Raw genomic sequence first — 19,740 nt, 5'->3', positions numbered from 1 at the left:
GTCATATTTGGTTTTCCTATTCCTTGAAGGAAAGACAACACATTTACCATAATTGATTTTACCTTTTAGGAAAAGAAAAATATACTTCTTTCATACTCAAAAATATGGAAGAATTATATTTTCCTTTTCCTAAAAGATAAAATCATTATGGTAAATATGTTATCCTTCCTTCAAGAAATAGAAAACCAAATATGATAAAAAATTCAGGACAACACCTAACAATATATGATAAGAAAAAAGGACTTTGATTGAACATGGCATCTGAAACATAAATAAATTTGCGGGGAGTTAATTTTGAGGACTATGAAATGCATAAGAAAAAGAAAAACTTGCTTTTAATTTGCGGTTACTTTTTGCCGAAAGATTTGCGAGTATTTTAACTGTAACAAGAGTTTCCACTTATAAGTGCCCTCAAAGACCTGGAAAATTCCAAAAACATTAGTAGAAAAAACTTCTTGAAAGTGTAAGTTTACAGAGACATGTATATAAAGAAAGTTAATGAAATACAGGAAAGTGCAATCAACTCTTTGTTTTAACCAAAGGAAGGATGCATACGATTAAAAAAGGTAGTAGTTCTTTACTATACAAGATATGGAATGCGCTTCAGCAGATTATGTGTTACAACCACCATCATTCCCTATAAACATATCATTACCCAAAAGAAGGAAACATGTCAATGATGGTACCGTTATTGCGCCTGTTTCCTACTCTATATGTGATCTCATAAATTGTTTCACCCCCAATCCGGGTAACACTTCGTTCGATGTACACTGTTCGTGCTTCTTCTTTTGATCGCCTGTATGCATACCACAGACTAATCACAGAAAACAATATAAATGCAATAGCTAATAGCCACGACAGAGTCCAGTAATACTTATCAAGTCGACTCTTATTCAGGGTGTCCTGAAACCAACTTGGTTTATTTCCCCTCCGACTAACCTTACTCACTATGTACACTAAAAAAATGTTGCTCATATATCCTAACCCGTGCATCAGATTGCAGCCACTGAGCATGTATGACGCAGATATGGGCTCAAAGTAATTACTGTAGTAATTATTAAAGCTCTTTGCAAACATCCCGTCTACTGCCCCAAGAAGGAGATACTGTGGAAGCAGCCAGAACACGGTCATTGGAATTTTTTCATCTGTCTCGCCTGCTAAACCATAGCTCTTTACCGCAGCGAGTCTTCTTGACTCCACTTTTGCAGCAGTAATAGTGCATAATACACCCAAAATGATGGATACTGCAACCTCCACTCTAGGAGCTGATGGTTTTGCGTCTGAACCCCATCGCCAATTCACAAGTATGTGATACAGTTTTGGAAATTGTTCTCTTGCTTCTAACCGGAACCATAGGAATACAGCTAGGGGAATTCTTAGGTTTCCAACCTTGTTGTTCATAGTCTTTGCTTGCTCCAGAAAGTAGGTATACGACAAAGAAGTCATAACCCCCCCAAGAATGAAGGTCATTGACATAGGGAATGTGCGAATTGCAAATTTAGTAACTTCAATCTCAGCAATGCTGCAAAGCCTCCATCTATTCCTGAGTTGCTGCTCCAGAGTCTGGCCGGGCAAGATAATTGCAGCCTTGTCTAGAAACCTGAATTGAGTTTTGCACAATAGTTTGTGTTAGTACAATTCTTTAATATAAATACACTAATCCATGATAGACAGCAATTGAGAAAAAGGCGAGGAGGATCCTAATGACTTGTGACATCAAGTCTGTACTAGATCACATTCACAATGGACAAGGGTAGAGATGGGTAGCAGAAAAGATATTTAAAATCTAAGATGGAAAATAAAATAAAGAGACATGGACTGAAACTTGAGATATTCCTCAAGTGTAAGGCAAACACAAATGGAGGAAATCACAGACAATGAGAGAGCGAGAGAGGACCTCAGGCCATTGGTGTGAGGCACGTATTGTCTATTACGGTCAGATACGTTATACAGCTGGGACGCATCTGTTGGCAGTTGATAGAATAACTTGGAGATAGACGCTGCTAAGACCCGGAATAAAGTAGTGATAGGGCTACCTTCTGGTTTAACATATTTATAGGTACAAGATCCGCTCAAGAAAATAAAGGCTGCCACTGTGTAACATATTGCTGGGACACCAAACCAAAGTGACCATGGTGATATGTATGAAAATCCCAAAACAGCAGCAGCTTTGAACAGAATCACCGCAACACATTGCAGAAACCAGATGGAAGGCGGGTTAGCATTTTCTCCAAGTTGCTCAACTAGGAAAGAGGGAAAGCTTACTGCTTGACCAGCTGCCCCAAGAGCAGACAGAGCCAACGCTATGTAGAAGAGTATGCGCTGGCCTTCGCCAATGCATTCAGGCTGATAAGCACTGCACGTTCCAGTAGCCTTAGCAAGGACTGGCGGTGTCGACATTGTTAAAAAACCCATGCCCTACATACAAGAAACTTTCAAGACTTAACTGAAAGTGAATTTCAAATTATACCCCATTTTGGGTAAGAGTTCTTGGATTGTAAAAATCAGTAAGAGAAGGTCAAGAAATTTGGATAAGAGTTCTAAGCATTAAAAATGTTCATGGGTCGCACTAACAGATTCTCTGGTTTAGTAAATTGAAGCGTCAAAGTTTTAAGTTAGTACTGTTGGAAAGAAATCCTAATTTAGCACAAAAAGAGACTCAGTCTTAATAGATAGTGAATTTCCGTTTTGCTGAGGACATAATAAAAAAAAGTGTTCCCTTTCTAACAACTTAAACGGTCAGATGCTCACACAAATTCAACAATGTATAAGCTCAGGCAGAGGTCTTGGGTTCGAGTCTCATCGCCACCCATTATCAAAAAGAATTTTCACGTGCTTGGCCTATGAAAAAGAATCAGGCCTGCACACGAGGGGGCATGTTGAGGACTTACAACAACAACAACCCAGTATAATCCCACTTAGTGAGGTCTGGGGAGGGTAGTATGTACGCAGACCTTACCCCTACCCTGGGGTAGAGAGGTTATTTCCAAATAGACCCTCGGCATCCTTCCCTCCAAAAACTTACCACCTTACTCTTGGGGAGACTCGAACTCACAACCTCTCTTGTTGAGGACTTAATTTAAAAAATTAAATCTATCATATTCATTTTTAGCTTTGGCCATTCTAGAGCTCGCACCACAAGAGGATGAAATCTAAGCATCAAGAGTTTTGTAGAGATTTAACCAGTTTCTTTCAGGTGTCTTGGACAGAATTGCATCAAATATATTAGAGGTTCAGGAAAGAGATCTTAGTAATTGGAAATGTATGACACAAATTGATGACGTGATGCATGGACATAAACAGGAAGAAAATTATCATGGGAAATTATTAGATTGTGAAACTTGAGACACCCACCCTTTTTCACAAGGTAAAACAGAAGCAACAGATACCTAAATTGCAGCAGATTAATATTTACACAAATTTGAAGAGATTTAGTCCACAACAAGATGTAACTAGCAAATCAGAGTCAGTCCTAGATATTTCAGCCTTGAGCTTCAAGAGGTCTAGGTTATCTCCGAGTTAATCTTTATCCTAACGGTTACAATTGGCCTTGAAATTTCTTTGGCAATGCACAAGGATTGAGTTATACTAATTAGTACCAATTTAGCAATACAAACAACAGAAAATCAAAATATTATACATCAGCAAGGATATATTACTGCGACAGTTAAGGGATATCTTTCTCCATTAGTTTGTTGTAAGACCTATGGACAGAAATCACTGCAGACGAGCAGCTTGACCATACTTCCTTCAAATGTGTTTCTAAGCAATGAAGTGTTAGGAAAGAGGGTGCAAACTAACTCAAGCTAACAGGACCAAGAGCTCGATTGTGAATTGGGTAAATATTCCAAATTAGAGAGGAGAGTGCAGGAATTAAATAATTTAACAAAGAAAAATGTACCACACAACAGGCGAATATAGAACCCAATAGCACTGGATAATTGCCGAATAGACCATGAGCAGAAAACAGCAAGAATGACTGTGGGATTGCTTGGAAACCAAGGAAGACATTGACAATTGCAGCTGCATCTGTGAGTTTGAGCTTCCATACATCAGTCAAATACACCATCAACATCCACAGAGCATAATGCACGGGAAAATTGGCCCAAGTAATGGCTACAACAACAAAGAAATTCAAAAACCACATGTTATCATCTCATGAGTGAGAAGGTATTACCAGCATAACATTTCTTTGTAAAAAACTAAAACAAATTGATGAAATAACTGTAAGGAACAGCAGGAATTATCCCAAAGCCGTCTCTGTTAGGTGCGCATTGGCAAGCTGTAAAGAGTTCAGCATGCCATGGATTGAAAACCTGCTATGCAACTTGATAATCAGACGTAACTCGAAAAATTTGGGAAGTAGGAATAATTACATAAGATTCTGTAAACCATTCTTGTCTCATAACTTGTATCACCGTCTCAAACAAAAAATAGTTAAGCACAATATAGGACAAGTGCATAACAGAACCTGCACAATATTGTTGAAGAAGGCATGCGTGTGTGTATATGTATATAAAGGATGTTGCAGTACACAATTATATAGGTCGATGAGCTGTATTTCCATATTCTAAGTAAACTTAATTAACAGTTCAACCTACTCATATTCAAGGGTGGACTTTCCTCTTGTAATACAGACAAAAGACAGATAAAGATGCATCATTTACCTACTAAGAGAAAAAAAAAAAAAAAAACCATTGACTTGACTTGTTCAACCCCATGTAAGGTAAGGAGCTACTCATTCTTATAGTTAATTCCCAGAAATTACGTCATAAGTCATCATTTATGTATTGTCTTAGCAAGCAAATAAAATCCATGGAAAAGACTTCTAATTTACATTCTCCCTATCCAATTTGCATTATTTTGAAATATCATCATATTTAAAGTGTAATCTAGCTCAGCCTGACCAGTGCTTTGATTTCTATAAGAGGGAAGAATTTTCCTGAAAGATAAGTACTTTGTTCAAGAATACATTTGGCAATTCCTAAGAGGCACTTTCTTCTCTAGATCAAGATACCAAAATTACTGAAAGTGACGGTCAAGTGCATGCAATTTGTATTAAGAAAAGACATGATTTTTCTTTTAATGAAAAATAAATGACAAGTTGCATCATGGAGTCAATGCAGAAAAATTAAAAAGCCAAATGAGCTAACCTAATTAAAAACCCGAGTTTGACCCAGAACCCAACTTGAGAATTTGGATTTCCCTGTTGAAATTCCCAGCTCAAAGGCTTAACTTTCAGTAATCATAAAACTCCCACTTTGTACAGTTTATCCTTCGGTTTTCCTCCATGAAAATTTGCACACCTTACCATTCAACTTTCACTGGATTCACAAAGGAACCAATTGAGATTTCAAGAAAGACTATTTTGAACACACTATCCTAACTAATCCAGATTTGTATCCTAACACACATTATCCAGATTTGTAACGCATATGGTCCGTTAAAGGGAAAACTTGTCCCTCCAGGAACTTTAATATTCTTAGAATTCGAACCCTAAATTTCTGATTAAGATGTACGGTCCATCTATTCCACCCCATACCTCGGTGGAGAGAAAAACTTTGATTTATCATCGTTTAAGTTCTGAGAAGAATCAAACCCCTCTTTGAGACAATTGCAAGCCCTAAATCATAATCGAAGTTCATTTTTTTAGAAGAAACTCCTGATGATGAGAGCAACATCTTAAACATAAATCAATTTGGCCCGACTTAATTTTGACGATTAGGAACTGAAAATCTATATATAATAATAATAATAAATAAATATAATAAAAGGAGAGGCACACAAATATCATAGCCATATAAAGCCAAGTGGCATTGTTAAGACAAAATAAACTACCTTTTTAACTAAAAAAAACCTTTTTAAATTTTGAATTAACTAGTTACTCTATTTGAATTAATAAATATAGATGTATTATAATTAGCTATATTAAAAAACGAAAATATAAAAAAAATAACTACCCAATCAAATTGGGGAGCAGTTTCAAGTTGGAGCTTTAAAGTTAGTTTAAAATTAAAGAAAAAATGAAAAATAAGAAAAAATTAAATTAGCTACAATAAAATAAATGAAAATATTAATTAAAAAACTACCTATTCAAGTTAGGGAATAGTTTCAATTTGGAGTTTTGAAATTATTTTTTTAAAAAAAATAAAGAAATAAAAAAATGGCGATTCAAATTGGGGTGTGATTTCAATTTGGAGTTTTAAAATTATTTTAAAATAAAAAACAGAAATAAAGAAATAAAAGTTGCCAATTTAAATTGAGGAGAAATTTCTTTCTAATATAGTAGTCTTTATATATATGTATGTGTGTGTATATATATATATATACACACAAAAAAAAAGGGAGAAATAAATAATTATATGATGCCAAGTGGTATAACCATAAGATGCCAAGTACAGATTTTAGGACAAATCTCCAACAAAGTTGGCGTTTTAAAATTATTTTTAAATAAAAAACAAAATAAAAAAAATTGCCAATTCAAATTTGGGAGTAGTTTCAAGTTGGAATTTTAAGACAAATAAACTGTCTTTTTAAGTAAAAAAATCTTTTGAATTTCAAATGAGAGGAGAGGCAAATGCACATTATTAAAACAAATGGCATAACCACAAAAAGCCAAGTGGCATTGTTAAGACAAAATAAACTATATTTTTAACTAAAAAAATCTTTTTAAATTTTGAACTAATTATTTACTCTATTTGAATTAATAAATATAGATGTATTATAATTAGCTATATTAAAAAAACGAAAATATAAAAAAAATAACTATTCATTCAAATTGGGGAGTAGTTTCAAGTTGGAGTTTTAAAGTTATTTTAAAATATAAAAAAACGAAAAATAAGAAAAAATTAAATTAGCTATAATAAAAAAATGAAAATATTAATTAAAAAAAATACCTATTCAAGTTGGGGAATAGTTTCAATTTGGAATTTTGAAATTATTTTAAAATAAAAAACAAAAATAAAGAAATAAAAAATGGCAATTCAAATTGGGGTGTGATTTCAATTTGGAGTTTTAAAATAAAAAACAGAAATAAAGAAATAAAAGTTGCCAAATTAAATTGAGGAGAAATTTCTTTCTAATATAGTAGTCTTTATATATATATATATATATATATATATATATATATATATACACACACAAAAAGAGAAGTAAATAATTATATGATGGCAAGTGGTATAATCATAAGATGTCAAGTATAGATTTTTAGGACAAATCTCCAACAAAGTTGGCATTTTAAAAAAAATTTAAATAAAAAACAAAATTAAAAAAATTAAAAAAATTGCCAATCCAAATTTGGGAATAGTTTCAAGTTGGAATTTTAAGACAATAAACTGCCTTTCTAAGTAAAAAAATCTTTTGAATTTAAAATGTTGAATTAATTGGTTACTCTGTTTGTATTAATAAATATAAACATCTTATAATTAGATATAATGAAACGGGAAAAAAAACACTACCCATTCAAATTGGGGAGTAGTTTCTAAATGGAGCTTTAAAAATATTTTAAAATTAAAAAAAACAAATGAAAAAAATAAAATTAGCCATAATAAAACGCGGAAATATTTAAATAAAAGAAATACCTATTCAAATTGGGAGTAGTTTCAAGTTGGAGTTTTAAAATTATTTTAAAATAAAAAAAGAAAATAATGAAATAAAAAAACTTTCAATTCAAATTAAAAATACAAAAAGTCAAGTAGCATTGTTAAGCAAAATATTTTTCAAGTGGCATTCAAATGGGAAATAGTTTCAAGTTGGAGTTTTAAAATTATTTTAAAATTAAAAAAGAAAAAATAAGAAAACTTAAATTAGCTAAAGTAAAAGATGAAAATATTAAAAAACAAAAACAAAAAAACTACCTATTCAAGTTTGGGTGTAGTTTTGGTTACTCCCTTTCTAACTAAAAAAATATTTGAATTTTAAATTTTGAATTAATTGGTTACTCTATTTGAATTTATCAATAAAGATATCTTACAATTAGCTATAATAATAAAAAAACTATTCATTCAAATTGGGAAGTAGTTTCAAGTTGGAGTTTTACAAATATTTTAAAATAAAATAAAACAAAAAAATTGGATATAATAAAAAATTTAAAATATATAATAAAAATATCCATTCAAATTGGGGAATAGTTTCAAATTTTAAAATTGTTTTAAAATAAAGAAATGAAAGGAATGTAATATTACATTATTTAAAATTTTAATAAAATATAAAATTTAAAAACTAATCAAATAAGTACTACAGTAGAAAGAAATGTACGAAAAGAGGGGGATGGAGATAATGTAATGATATTTACATTTTGAATTAATTAAAAAATAAAAGATAAATAAATAATACTCAAGAAAAGTATCCATAGTACTAAGTTCTTGCTAATTCAATAATAAAAATAAAAAGGAACAAACAATTTATTTGATTACTATATGATGTGTATCCTTTAATTTTTTACAGATTGTATTATATTTCTGCACACTATATTAAATAATAAAATACAACTAATATTTATTAAATTAATATGATATATTATATCATAATTTCATAAGATTAATATTCTGTCAAAGCTATTACAAGTTGGGACTATTCTAGGACACAAGGTTCCTAGCTTGTCCAGTTCAAAAGTAGAGACAATAAAAGGGGGCGGGGTGAAGTACAACATAGGATTTCCAAAAAAGTTCGAGTTGTTTCCATGCTTGACCAAAAGATCAGCCATACCATTAGCTTCCCTGAAGACGTGAATGACTTGTGACTCCCCTGCTCTAGTAAGCATCCATCTACAATCAATCAGTAATCAAATTTTGGTATTGTCAATTGTCATTAGTAAGCGTGTTGACTAGAACATTGTGGTCTGTTTCAACCACTAATGGCATGCTATTTTGTTGTATGGCTAATTTTAGACCATGTAAAAGGGCAAGGCCTTCCATGTAGATATTAGTTGCATGAGGAATGGACATGTTGAAACCTAGAATCCAGTTACTATCACTGTTTCTGAAGACCCCCCCCCACCCACCCCAATGTCTCTCTTTCCTGGGTTACCTAAGCTTGAGCCATCGATATTTAATTTGAAGGTTCCTGAATCAGGTGGCTTCCATTTTATGTAAATAGTAGTCCTTAAGCAAGGTTTCTTAATAGAATCTGTTAACAATTTAAAATCCTTTGCGCTTTTAACAATACTTTTTAACAAGATAGGAGTTTTATTGTTGTTGAAGATAAGATTATTTATGCGAATCCAAATGTGCCAAAGGGTGAAAGGCAAGATATCTGCCTTTGTTAAATATCTGTTAAAAGAGGATTTTATTTGGCAAAGAGTTTTTATCCGGTTGTGCATAGTGAGATCATTATGGGGTTGGTTTGGGTATTTATAAAAGCTTCCCAGTTGATCCCAAATAGGTTTTGAGTGAAGGTAGTTGAAGAACATGTGTTCCATATCTTCTTCATTCTGACTGATGTTGCAAATACTGGAGGCAATGATTTTCTTATTAAAGAGCATTTTGGATGTGGGGAGTCTATTGTGGGAAACCGTCCATAGAAAAGATTTAATTTGGTAATAGATGTATTAGATTAGCCCTGATCTTTATTTGAACAAAATTTAGTTAATGTAGGTAATAATATTAAATAAGTAAGAATTTTAAATATACTACTAGTATTTAGCTACTGTTTGACCATAGATTTTGACAAAAAATTGTTGAAAACATTATTTTTTTATGAAATACGATCAATTTTTTAGGCTAAAAACTTCAAAAAAATTCAAATTTCTAAAAACTAATTTATGACAGTTTTCTGGTGAAACTTTTTCTTCCACTAACAATTTTTGGGAACTTGAAGATATTGTATTAGTGGAGTAACAAAAGTTTTGTGACTGTGGAACTTTTGGGAAGTTGTAGACTTATAGTTACTTTTCCCTAAAGATATGTTAGCGTTTTGTGACTGTAAGAAGAGTTTTCAACGAAAAATACCCTCGAAGACGTGTTTGTTAGAAATTATTAGCTTCTTGGAGGAAAAAAGTTAGATGAATTTTTTTTTTTCTAAAAGTTATCACAAGCAAATAAATGTCCCCTAATATTCTTGTATTAGTTTGATTTAAAATTAAGAACTATACCCCTCCAAAATAATTATGAACTGACGTGTGTTTGATACTTCAATTAGAGGCCAAAAAAACCAACAAAAAAAAAGGGTACTACATTGAATATAATCTATCTTAATTAATAATTAGTTGACAACTTAAAGATGTCACATGTTGTTGGTGGATCGAGTAATATGCTTAATTACACATCCGTACCTATTAATTTGTACGACGACTTTCCATAGTTGAATGATAAGAAGACTTGATGAATGAACTTAATATTAATAATATCAACTAGTGATCAATGACTATTAGTAATAAGAATATTCTAACAGCATGAGACTCCAGCAGTGAAAGAGTAGGTTCGACGTTTTGCGCCCACTGCCCTTACTCGAACAATATACAGATAAGTAAATTAGAGAAGTTTTTAATTGTACATGTGTAATATATAGAATCTACTCCAGAGTTCATGTTTCTAAATCTTGAATATGCCTTTGTTCTTTGATCTTTAATGTTCTAGCTTCTTAATTAGGCTCCCTGCAATCAAATTTAGTTTGTAATGGATTCGAAATAACATCGAGTAGATATATTTTAGACTTCGTTCGTGTATTTTCTCATGAAAAGCTCACTCGTATGGCGCTAAGCATATTGTCACGTCCTTAGTTGTTAACTAAGTACATATGCGGCACTTGATAACTCGCTCACGATCTTGCACAACTTGCTCACGTTCTTGCTATGTCAAGTCAGCCTTACTACACTCAAGATCGTTAAGAGAATGGAAGAAAGAACACAAGAAAATTGTTAAAGGAAGTTTTGTATTAGAGAGAACTTGAATTGTTTGCTTGATGAGTTACAAATGAATGACCCCCTTTATATACTAATCTCTTAGGGGCTAGTGCGTAAATATTAATTATTACACAAGTCCTTGATATTTACAAGATAAGGGCTTTTTCTAGAATTCTCTACAAGCCTAGAAGATTCCAAGGACTTTCCTAGAAAATCCATAAGGATCTAGATTCTTCTAAGGAAATGTCCATACCTCTCTAGAATCTTCTCACAAATGCTAGTCTTCTTCTTATGTAAGCTTCTACATGACATTAATATATGCCAAATGGCGCCTATGTGGCATGATGACATGGCGAGTCATCACACTCTCCCCCATCCAATATTGCGACGACCGCGGCGCAATGCTGCTGCATAAACTCTCGGATCTTATCTTTGAATTGCCACAAGTCTTCATATCGTTCCCACGTGGCCTCCTCCGGTGATTGCCCTTTCCAATGGACGAGGAACATAGCGGTGACTTTTTGCCTTTGTTTTCGCCTGGCCTGGTAATCTATGATAGCCTCAATCTCCTGATCATGCGAGGCGGAGATAGTCATTGGCGCCCGACTCGATTGGCCCCTACTCGGATCATCCTTATCTTCATGATATGGCTTAAGCATGTTGGCATGGAAGACAAGGTAGATCTTAAGATACAATGGCATGTCAAGCTTGTATGAGATCTTGCCTACCTTGGCGACGATCTTAAATGGCCCCTCATACTTGCGAATCAGATTCTGATGCATGCCCCGTAGTGCCTTGAACTGTCTTGGGTTAAACTTCACCATGACCATGTCCCCAACTCTATAGTATGTGGGATGCTGCTTACGGTCCGCAAACCTCTTCATCTTCTTAGATGCCTTATCCAAGTAGGACTTAGCAGTGTCGAGCTGCTCCTCCCATCCTTTGGCCATATGATAAGCCCCCAAACTCTTTCCCTCGAACGCAGCTGGTAAGGAATGTGGAGTTTGTGGTTGTTGGACTGTGGCTAGCTCAAATGGTGTCCGTCCCGTGGACTCACTCCGCTGTAAGTTATAAGAGAATTAGGCGATGTCTATGAGCCTTGCCCAATCTTTTTTATGCGCGCTTACATAATGCCTCAAGTAGCATTCTAGTAAGGCATTGACTCGTTCCGTTTGTCCATCCGTCTGTGGGTGGAAACTAGTAGAAAAGTGCAGCTCCGTATCAAGTATGTCAAACAACTCTCTCCAAAAGTTTCCAGTAAAGCGGGGTCTCGATCACTGATTATATGCCTTGGTAAGCCCCAATACTTCACCACGTTCTTAAAGAACAACTTGGCGGCTTCCTTAGCTGTGCAACTTGGTGAGGCGGGCATGAAGGTGGCATATTTAGAAAATCTATCCACGACCACCATAATAGTACCATAACCGTCGGACTTCGGTAGGTAAGTAATAAAGTCCATAGTTACGCTCTCCCATGGATGCTCTACAACAGGTAGTGGCTCCAAAAGTCCTCCGGGTTGTTGTTGTTCAACCTTGTCCTGTAGACAGACAAGACAAGTCTGCACATAGCACTCTATGTCATCTCGCATGTGTGACCAATAGTAGACTGACTCAACCAAGGCCCTAGTGCGACGTTGACCTGGATGACCAGCCCACATTGTGTCATGACTCTCCCTTATGATCTGTCGTCTAATGTCTCCAAACTTAGGAACGTAGACCCGCCGACTTGTGGTAAGTAGTAGGCCGTATTCTATCCAAAACCTTCTCGTCTTGCCTTTGTTAGCTAACTTGATAAGTTGTCTGACTGTTGGATCATGTTGCATGCCTTCTTTTATAGCCTCCCGAATGTCCCATCTCGCTGAAGTGATTGCAGCAAGCTCGGCTTTCCGGCTCAAGGCGTCGGCTACAACATTACCTTTTCTCGGCTTATACTCCAGTGCATAATCAAACTCGGCTAAGAAATCCTGCCACCTAGCCTGCATTGGTGTGAGCTTCTTCTGTGTCTGAAAGTAGCTAGTAGCCACATTATCAGTCTTGACCACGAACCTCGACCCGAGCATATAATGTCTCCATGTACGAAGGCAATGCACAATGGCAGTTATTTCCTTCTCTTGCACCGTGTAATGCCGCCCCGTCTCATTTAACTTGCGGCTCTCAAATGTTATGGGATGCTTATCCTGCATCAAGACACCCCCAATGGCGAAGTCTGAGGCATCTGTGTGCACCTCAAATGTCTTGGCAAAGTCAGGTAATGCCAAGACTGGCTCATCTGCTACAGCTGCCTTAAGGCATTCAAATGCCTTTTGACAATGCTCCGTCCAAACCCATGGCTTGTTCTTCTTTAGCAACTCAGTCAATGGTGCGGCCTTTGCTGATTACCCACTGATGCACCGATGATAGTAGTTAACAAGGCCAATGAAGGATCTCAACTCGGTTACCTTTATGGGTGCCTCCCACTCCTGGATAGCATGTACCTTAGCCTCGTCCATGCGTAGCTCGCCATTGCTAATGACATGGCCCAAGAAGTGCACCTTTGATTGTGCACACTCGCACTTCTCTCTCTTGATGTATAGCTCGTTCTCCCGCAATACTTGGAAAACCTTCCTTAAGTGCTCCATGTGTTCCTCCAAGGTGTTGCTGTAGATGACTATGTCATCTAGGTAGACTACCACGAACTGATCAAGGTAGGGATGCAAAATCTTGTTCATAAGGGTGCAAAATGTGGTCGGTGCATTGGTTAAGCCGAAGGGCATCACCAACCACTCAAAGGATCCATATCTCGTCACATATGTTGTCTTTGGCTCATCCACTTCCGCAATGCGAACCTGGTAGTAGCCCTTTCGAAGATCCACCTTGGTAAAGTACTTGGCTTGCCCAAGTATATCAAACAAGTCAGCAATGAGAGGGATCAGGTACTTATTCTTCACGGTGACCTTATTAAGTGCTCGGTAGTCTGTGCACAAATGCAACGATCCATCCTTCTTCTTCTGGAACAATACTGGTGCACCAAAAGGTGCCTTTGATGGGCGAATGTGACCAGCATCTAGCAGCTCCTTCAATTGTTTCCTGAGCTCCTCCAACTCGGAGGTGCCATACGATATGGGGCAAATGCGGGTGGCTTAGCCCCTAGCTCCAACTCAATCTTGTGATCCATCTCTCGCCTGTGGCAGGTGCTTAGGCAACTCCTCGGGCATGACATCTTTTTTTTCCTCAAGCAACTTCTCTATGCAAGATGGCAATGTCTCGTGAAAACTTTTATTTTCCTCCAGACTTGTGATGGTTGCCACGAACGTCGGCTCCCCCTTCTTGATCCCCTTGACAACCTGCATAACTAAGAGTTGTGCTTGGCTCTGTCCGTGTGGCATAGTCATTGTAGGTACCATGCAAGCTCCTTCTCGCTCCATGACCAAGAGACGTTGGAGGTAGGGGTCAATTAAAGTATGACAATGTCTAAAGAACTCTTGTCCCAGTATGATGTCAAAGATATCCATAGCAGTTACAATAAAGTTTGTCATACCTTTCCAAGTTCCTAATTTGACACCAACTCCATTAGCTACCCCACGAGCATTCTGTATCTCGGCATTCACGGTCTTGATGCGAGAGTTGGTGGAGCAAGCTTCAATTCCAGTCTCTTTGCGGCAGCCTCAGTCACGAAATTATGAGTTACTCCAGTATCCACCATTGCACAAGCGGGCTTGTTGTTGATGGTGAGATCCACGTACTGATTTCCATTCTAGGTAGGTTGGATAGCTTGCTTCGTGACAGCACCACATAATCCGATCATACCCAACTGTGCGGTTCCCGGACTCTCTCCTTGTGGCTGCTCCTTCCACTCACGTACCATGGCACTGAGGCTCTTGAGATCAGGACAATTCCTGAAGCCATGTGGCCCTCCGCATATATAACATCCCTTCTTCTCGACCTGCGCCTTCTTCTCGACGTAGCCCTGACGACCACTCGACTTTTTGAAATCTTGAGTCTTGGAGTATTGTTGTTGTATCTCCTTAACTTTGCCACAGTCTCCCCCACCTTTGGCATTGTTAACCTTTGACTCCTTGACATTGCCTTTGTCATGCTTGTCATGCCTGAAATCCATCAATGATTCGGCCTCCACTATGGCTTGGTCTATATCAGTGACTTGTCGGCGTTGCAACTCCTGCTTAGCCCAATTTTGCAACTAGTCCATGAAGTGGAACAACAAGTCATCATTGGTTAGGTTGGGGATTTGAAGCATAAGGGTAGTGAACTCTTTGACATAGTTACGTATGCTCCCTGTTTGCTTCAATTCTCTAAGCTTGCGCCTTGCCTCGTACAAGACATTGTTTGGAATGAACTGTCGCTTGAACTCCGCTTTGAACTAATCCCATGTGCTAATAGTACATAGACCTTTATCCACGTCAGCCATCTTCCTTCTCCATCATAGCATGGCAGTCTCTGAGAGGTACAATACCGCAGTGTTGATCTTAGCCTCGTCGTCCCTCACTTTGCCATGCCTAAAGTAGTTCTCCAAGTGCCAAAGGAAGTTTTCCACTTCTTGTGCATCACGAACACCTTTGAACACCAGGGGTTTGGGAGCCTTGATCTTGGCCTCTCTCGTCACCACAACATTACTGGCTACCTCGGTCACGCCAACATTGACATGCTCCTCGAGTGACTCTATCTTTGCCTTCATAGCATCGATAGTACTCAAAGCCTCCATGAGTCTGCACTCTAAGGCAGTGATGGTTTGCCTTAGTTCCATCTCAGTCTGTGTACGTCCCTTCAAGTCATTTCGGATACTCTCAATCTCTTCAAGAGTGTGCCCCTCAAGAACGTTAAGGGTGCCTTCCACCTTCCCCAAGCGTTGGCCAAATATCTCCACGGTGTCCATCCCTGCGTTCATCTTCATCACCCACTCTTTACCGAGCGAGACGTCCTCTGGAAGGACCTCCACTTCATCCTCGCTCGCCTTAATAGTAGATCGTTCTTGGGATGTAAGCCTTTCGTTTGACACAACCTCAGGTGGCACCTCCTGGCTCTTGTTGGTGTCATTCCTCTTTTTACTACGACTGCTCTTGCCAGCAACATCCTGGATAATGTTGGCTTGGGTGTTGGCAACGTTAATTTCTCCGCCGTTCGTCATTCCCTTAGTTGAAACCTTCGCTCTGATACCATGTTGTCACGTCCTTAGTTGTTAACTAAGTACACGTGCGGCACTTGACAACTTGCTCACGATCTTGCACAACTTGCTCACGTTCTTGCTATGTTAAGTCAGTCTTATTACACTCAAGATTGCTAAGAGAATGGAATAAATAACACAAGAGAATTGTTAAAGAAAGCTTTATATTAGAGAGAACTTAAATTGTTTGCTTGATGAATTACAAATGAATGACCCCCTTTATATACTAGACTCCTAGGGGCTAGTGTGTAAATATTAATTATTACACAAGTCCTTGATATTTACAAGATAAGGGCTTTTTCTAGAATTCTCTACAAGCCTAGAAGATTTCAAGGACTTTCCTAGCAAATCCATAAGGATCTAGGTTCTTCCTAAGGAAATGTCCATACCTCTCTAGAATCTTCTCACAAATGCTAGCCTTCTTCTTATGTAAGCTTCCACATGACATTAATATATGCCAAATGGTGCCTATGTGGCATGATGACATGGCGGATCATTACAATATGTTGTATATGATATGGTGTTGATCTCATTCAAATGATTTGGTAGCCAATTTTGTTGACTTGGTTTGGTTTGGTAGCCAACCTTGTTGAATTAGTATAATTTGGTAGCCAATTTTATTGACTTGGTTTGGTTTGGTAGCCAACCTTGTTGAAATTGTGAAAAGAGTGTGCAAATTGTCAAATATTGTAGGCTTTAGAGAGTGAGGTTTTGGCTATAAAAGGAGAGCTTTAACTCTCATTTTTACACACCAACAAAGAGAGAAAAGAGAGAGAGAGCAAGGTATTCCATAAACTATAAGAAAATAGTTTGTGAAGAAAAATAGAGTGTGAGAGATATTGTCATGAGGTGGAAAAAGCAAAAGAGTGTTTATTTCTTTTGAGGGTATAGTGGTCTTAGGAGTATTTTTACTTGTTACTACACAGTGTAAAATTCCTCACTATAGCGATATCAGTTGCTCTTCTTGGTCATGGTTTTTCCCTTATTCAGAAGGGTTTTTCACGTAAAATCTTGGTGTCATTATTGTTGCATTTCTATTCTTGCTGATCTAACCACAACTTAGTGTTCTGTGTTTATCACTAATACCGTGAATATTATTTTTACGGGGTTTATTCCCAACAAGTGGTATCAGAGCCAAGGTTTTGTCTGAGTATGCTCTGTGGTTGCAGCACAGTCGGAACTTCCACATCAGAAAAGAATTACTTTGGTCTCCTAATAAATAGTATTTGTATTTGTGATAAACGATGGAAGCCAACACTAGTAGAATGGTTACTTTGAATGGCACAAACTATGCCATTTGGAAGGGCAAAATGGAAGATTTGCTCTATGTCAAGAATTTTCATCAACCTGTCTTCGCCACTATAAAGCCTGATAATAAATGAGATGAAGAGTGGAGTTTGTTACACATGCAGGTTTGCGGCTTTATTAGACAGTGGATTGACGATAATGTTTTGAACCATATTTCTGGGGAGACACATGCTCAGACCCTTTGGGAGCACCTTGAAAGTTTGTATGCTCGAAAAATTGGAAACAACAAGATGTTTCTGATAAAGCAGATGTGGGGTTTAAAATACCACGATGACAGATCATCTGAATAATTTTCAGGGGATCATGAACCAGTTATCTGCTATGGGCATTAAATTTGATGAAGAAATTCAAGGCTTGTTTCTACTTGGTTCCCTACCAGATTCTTGGGAAATTCTTAGAACTTCATTATCAAATTCTGCTCCGGATGGTGTGATCTCTATGGATCTTGCCAAGAGCAGCCTTTTAAATGAAGAGATGAGAAGAAAATCTCAGGGTTCCTCCTCATCAAATGTCTTGGTGACTGACTTTAGGGGGAGAAGTAAGAATCGGGGTTCTCAAAATAGAGAACACAATATAAGCAAATCCAGAAGCAGATTTAAAGATATTGAGTGCTATCATTGCGGGAAGAAAGGGCACACAAAGAAGTTCTGCCGGATTTTGAAAAAGGAGAATAGAGACAAGGAAGAACAGAAAGAAGATGGCAATCGTATGGCCACCGTCACTACAAAAGATCTTATTACTGTCATTGATGCTAATTTGATAAATATTGCTTGTGATGAGTCAAGTTGGGTTGTGGACAGTGGTGTCGCATCTCATATGACATCAAGGAAGGAATTTTTCTCATCCTATACTCAGGGTGACTAGGGAACTTTGAGTATGGGTAATGAGACTGTATCTAGGGTGGCTGGTGTTGGAACGATTTGTTTGGAAACTAGTATTGGAACTAAACTAGTTTTAAACAATGTAAAGCATGCACCTGATGTTCGTTTGCATTTGATCTCTGTTGGTGTTTTGGATGATGCAGGATATGTCAGTACTAATGGTGCTAAAAAGTGGAAGCTCACTAAGGGTTCCATGATTGTGGCTCGTGGGGAAAAGCGTCGTGGTCTATACTGGACTACGGCCTCTACTTGTGTTGATATGGTGAATGTCGTTGAGAGCAATAGCTCTTCAACGTTATGGCATAAGAGGCTTAGCCACATTAGGGAGAAAGGACTAAATGTTCTAGCCAAGAAGAAATTGTTGTCAAATTTTGAAAGTGCAAAATTAGAAAAATGTGAGCACTATTTGGCTGGAAAACAAAAAGAGTTTCTTTCCAGTCTCATCCTCCTTCAAGAAAGACAAAGTTACTTGAGTTAGTGCGTTCAGATTTATATGGTCTAATGAAGACAAGGACTTTGTGTGGTGCACTTTATTTTGCTACCTTTATTGATGATTGTTCAAGGAAACTTTGGGTCTACATCTTGAAGACTAAAGACCAAGTGTTGGGTGTCTTTAAGCAGTTTCAGGCTTCAGTTGAAAGAGAAACTGGAAAGAAGCTGAAGTGTATTCGTACTGATAACAGTGGTGAATATTGTGGACCGTTTGATGAATAATGCAAACAACAGGGTATCAGATATCAGAAGACTCCTCCTAAGACTCCTCAACTTAATGGTTTAGCAGAAAGGATGAATATGACATTGATGGAAAGACTCAGATGTTTGCTTTCTGAAGCAAAGTTGCCGAATTCCTTTTGGGGTGAGGCTTTGTTGATCGCCGCACATGTTATTAATCTATCCCCTATGGTTGCTTTGCAAAGTGATGTTCTAAACAAAGTTTGGTATGGAAAGGATATTTCATATGACCACTTGAAAGTATTTGGTTGCAAAGCTTTTGTACATGTGCCTAAAGATGAGAGGTCAAAATTAACTGCCAAGACAAGGCAGTGCATCTTCATTGGTTATGGCCTTGATGAGTTTGGTTGCAGGCTATATGATCCAATTGAGAAGAAGGTCGTGAGAAGCCGTGATGTTATCTTCGTGGAGGATCAAACCATTGAAGATATTAACAATTGAGAAGCTAAAATCTCCAAGTTCTGAAGGTTTAGTCAATCTTGATCAAGTTCCTCATACAAATGCGGATGACGTTGGTGGGCTCAATGATGACGGTGATGCTCAGAACCATATTCCAGATCAGCATATTGATGGTGATGGTTATAACAATGCTAATGTTGATGAGGCAGATGCTCATACTCACAAAGCTATGGACGAGTTAGATATTCCACTCAGGAGGTCTTCTAGACCTCGTACTCCTTCCTCCCGTTATTCACCCAATGAGTATGTATTACTCAATAATGAGGGAGAACCTGAATGTTATGCGGAGGCCATAGAAGATGAGCTCAAGGATCAATGGATTAAAACCATGTAAGATGAGATGAAATCTCTGCATGAGAACCA

General features: G+C 37.2%; 2 protein-coding genes across 5 annotated transcripts; both read right to left on the bottom strand.

The window, feature by feature from the left end:
- Positions 1–552: 552 nt before the first annotated feature.
- Positions 553–5,704, bottom strand: LOC104242164 (protein NRT1/ PTR FAMILY 5.5-like). 4 transcript variants are annotated; one of them, XM_070166650.1, is made up of 5 exons: positions 5,543–5,704; positions 5,154–5,324; positions 3,902–4,116; positions 1,898–2,418; positions 553–1,600 (listed from the first exon to the last, which is right to left on the bottom strand). In XM_070166650.1, the coding sequence occupies exons 3-5, from the start codon at positions 4,073–4,075 to the stop codon at positions 652–654; spliced, it is 1,644 nt and encodes a 547-aa protein (XP_070022751.1). In that variant the 5' UTR covers positions 4,076–4,116; positions 5,154–5,324; positions 5,543–5,704; the 3' UTR covers positions 553–651. The 4 variants fall into 4 exon arrangements, with proteins under 4 accessions (XP_070022751.1, XP_009795482.1, XP_009795483.1 ...); XM_009797180.1 differs by having other exon boundaries at positions 5,154–5,704; XM_009797181.2 differs by lacking the exons at positions 5,154–5,324; positions 5,543–5,704 and adding an exon at positions 4,226–4,990.
- Positions 5,705–11,172: 5,468 nt separating this feature from the next.
- Positions 11,173–11,790, bottom strand: LOC138873011 (uncharacterized). Its single transcript, XM_070151440.1, has one exon. The coding sequence runs from the start codon at positions 11,788–11,790 to the stop codon at positions 11,173–11,175; it is 618 nt and encodes a 205-aa protein (XP_070007541.1).
- Between the last annotated feature and the right edge of the window lie 7,950 nt (positions 11,791–19,740).

The sequence above is a fragment of the Nicotiana sylvestris genome, chromosome 1 (genome assembly GCF_000393655.2).
Source record: "Nicotiana sylvestris chromosome 1, ASM39365v2, whole genome shotgun sequence".
NCBI lineage: Eukaryota > Viridiplantae > Streptophyta > Magnoliopsida > Solanales > Solanaceae > Nicotiana > Nicotiana sylvestris.
The sequence above is the reverse complement of the archived record's forward strand: the minus strand, read 5'-3'. Positions and strand labels throughout refer to the sequence as shown.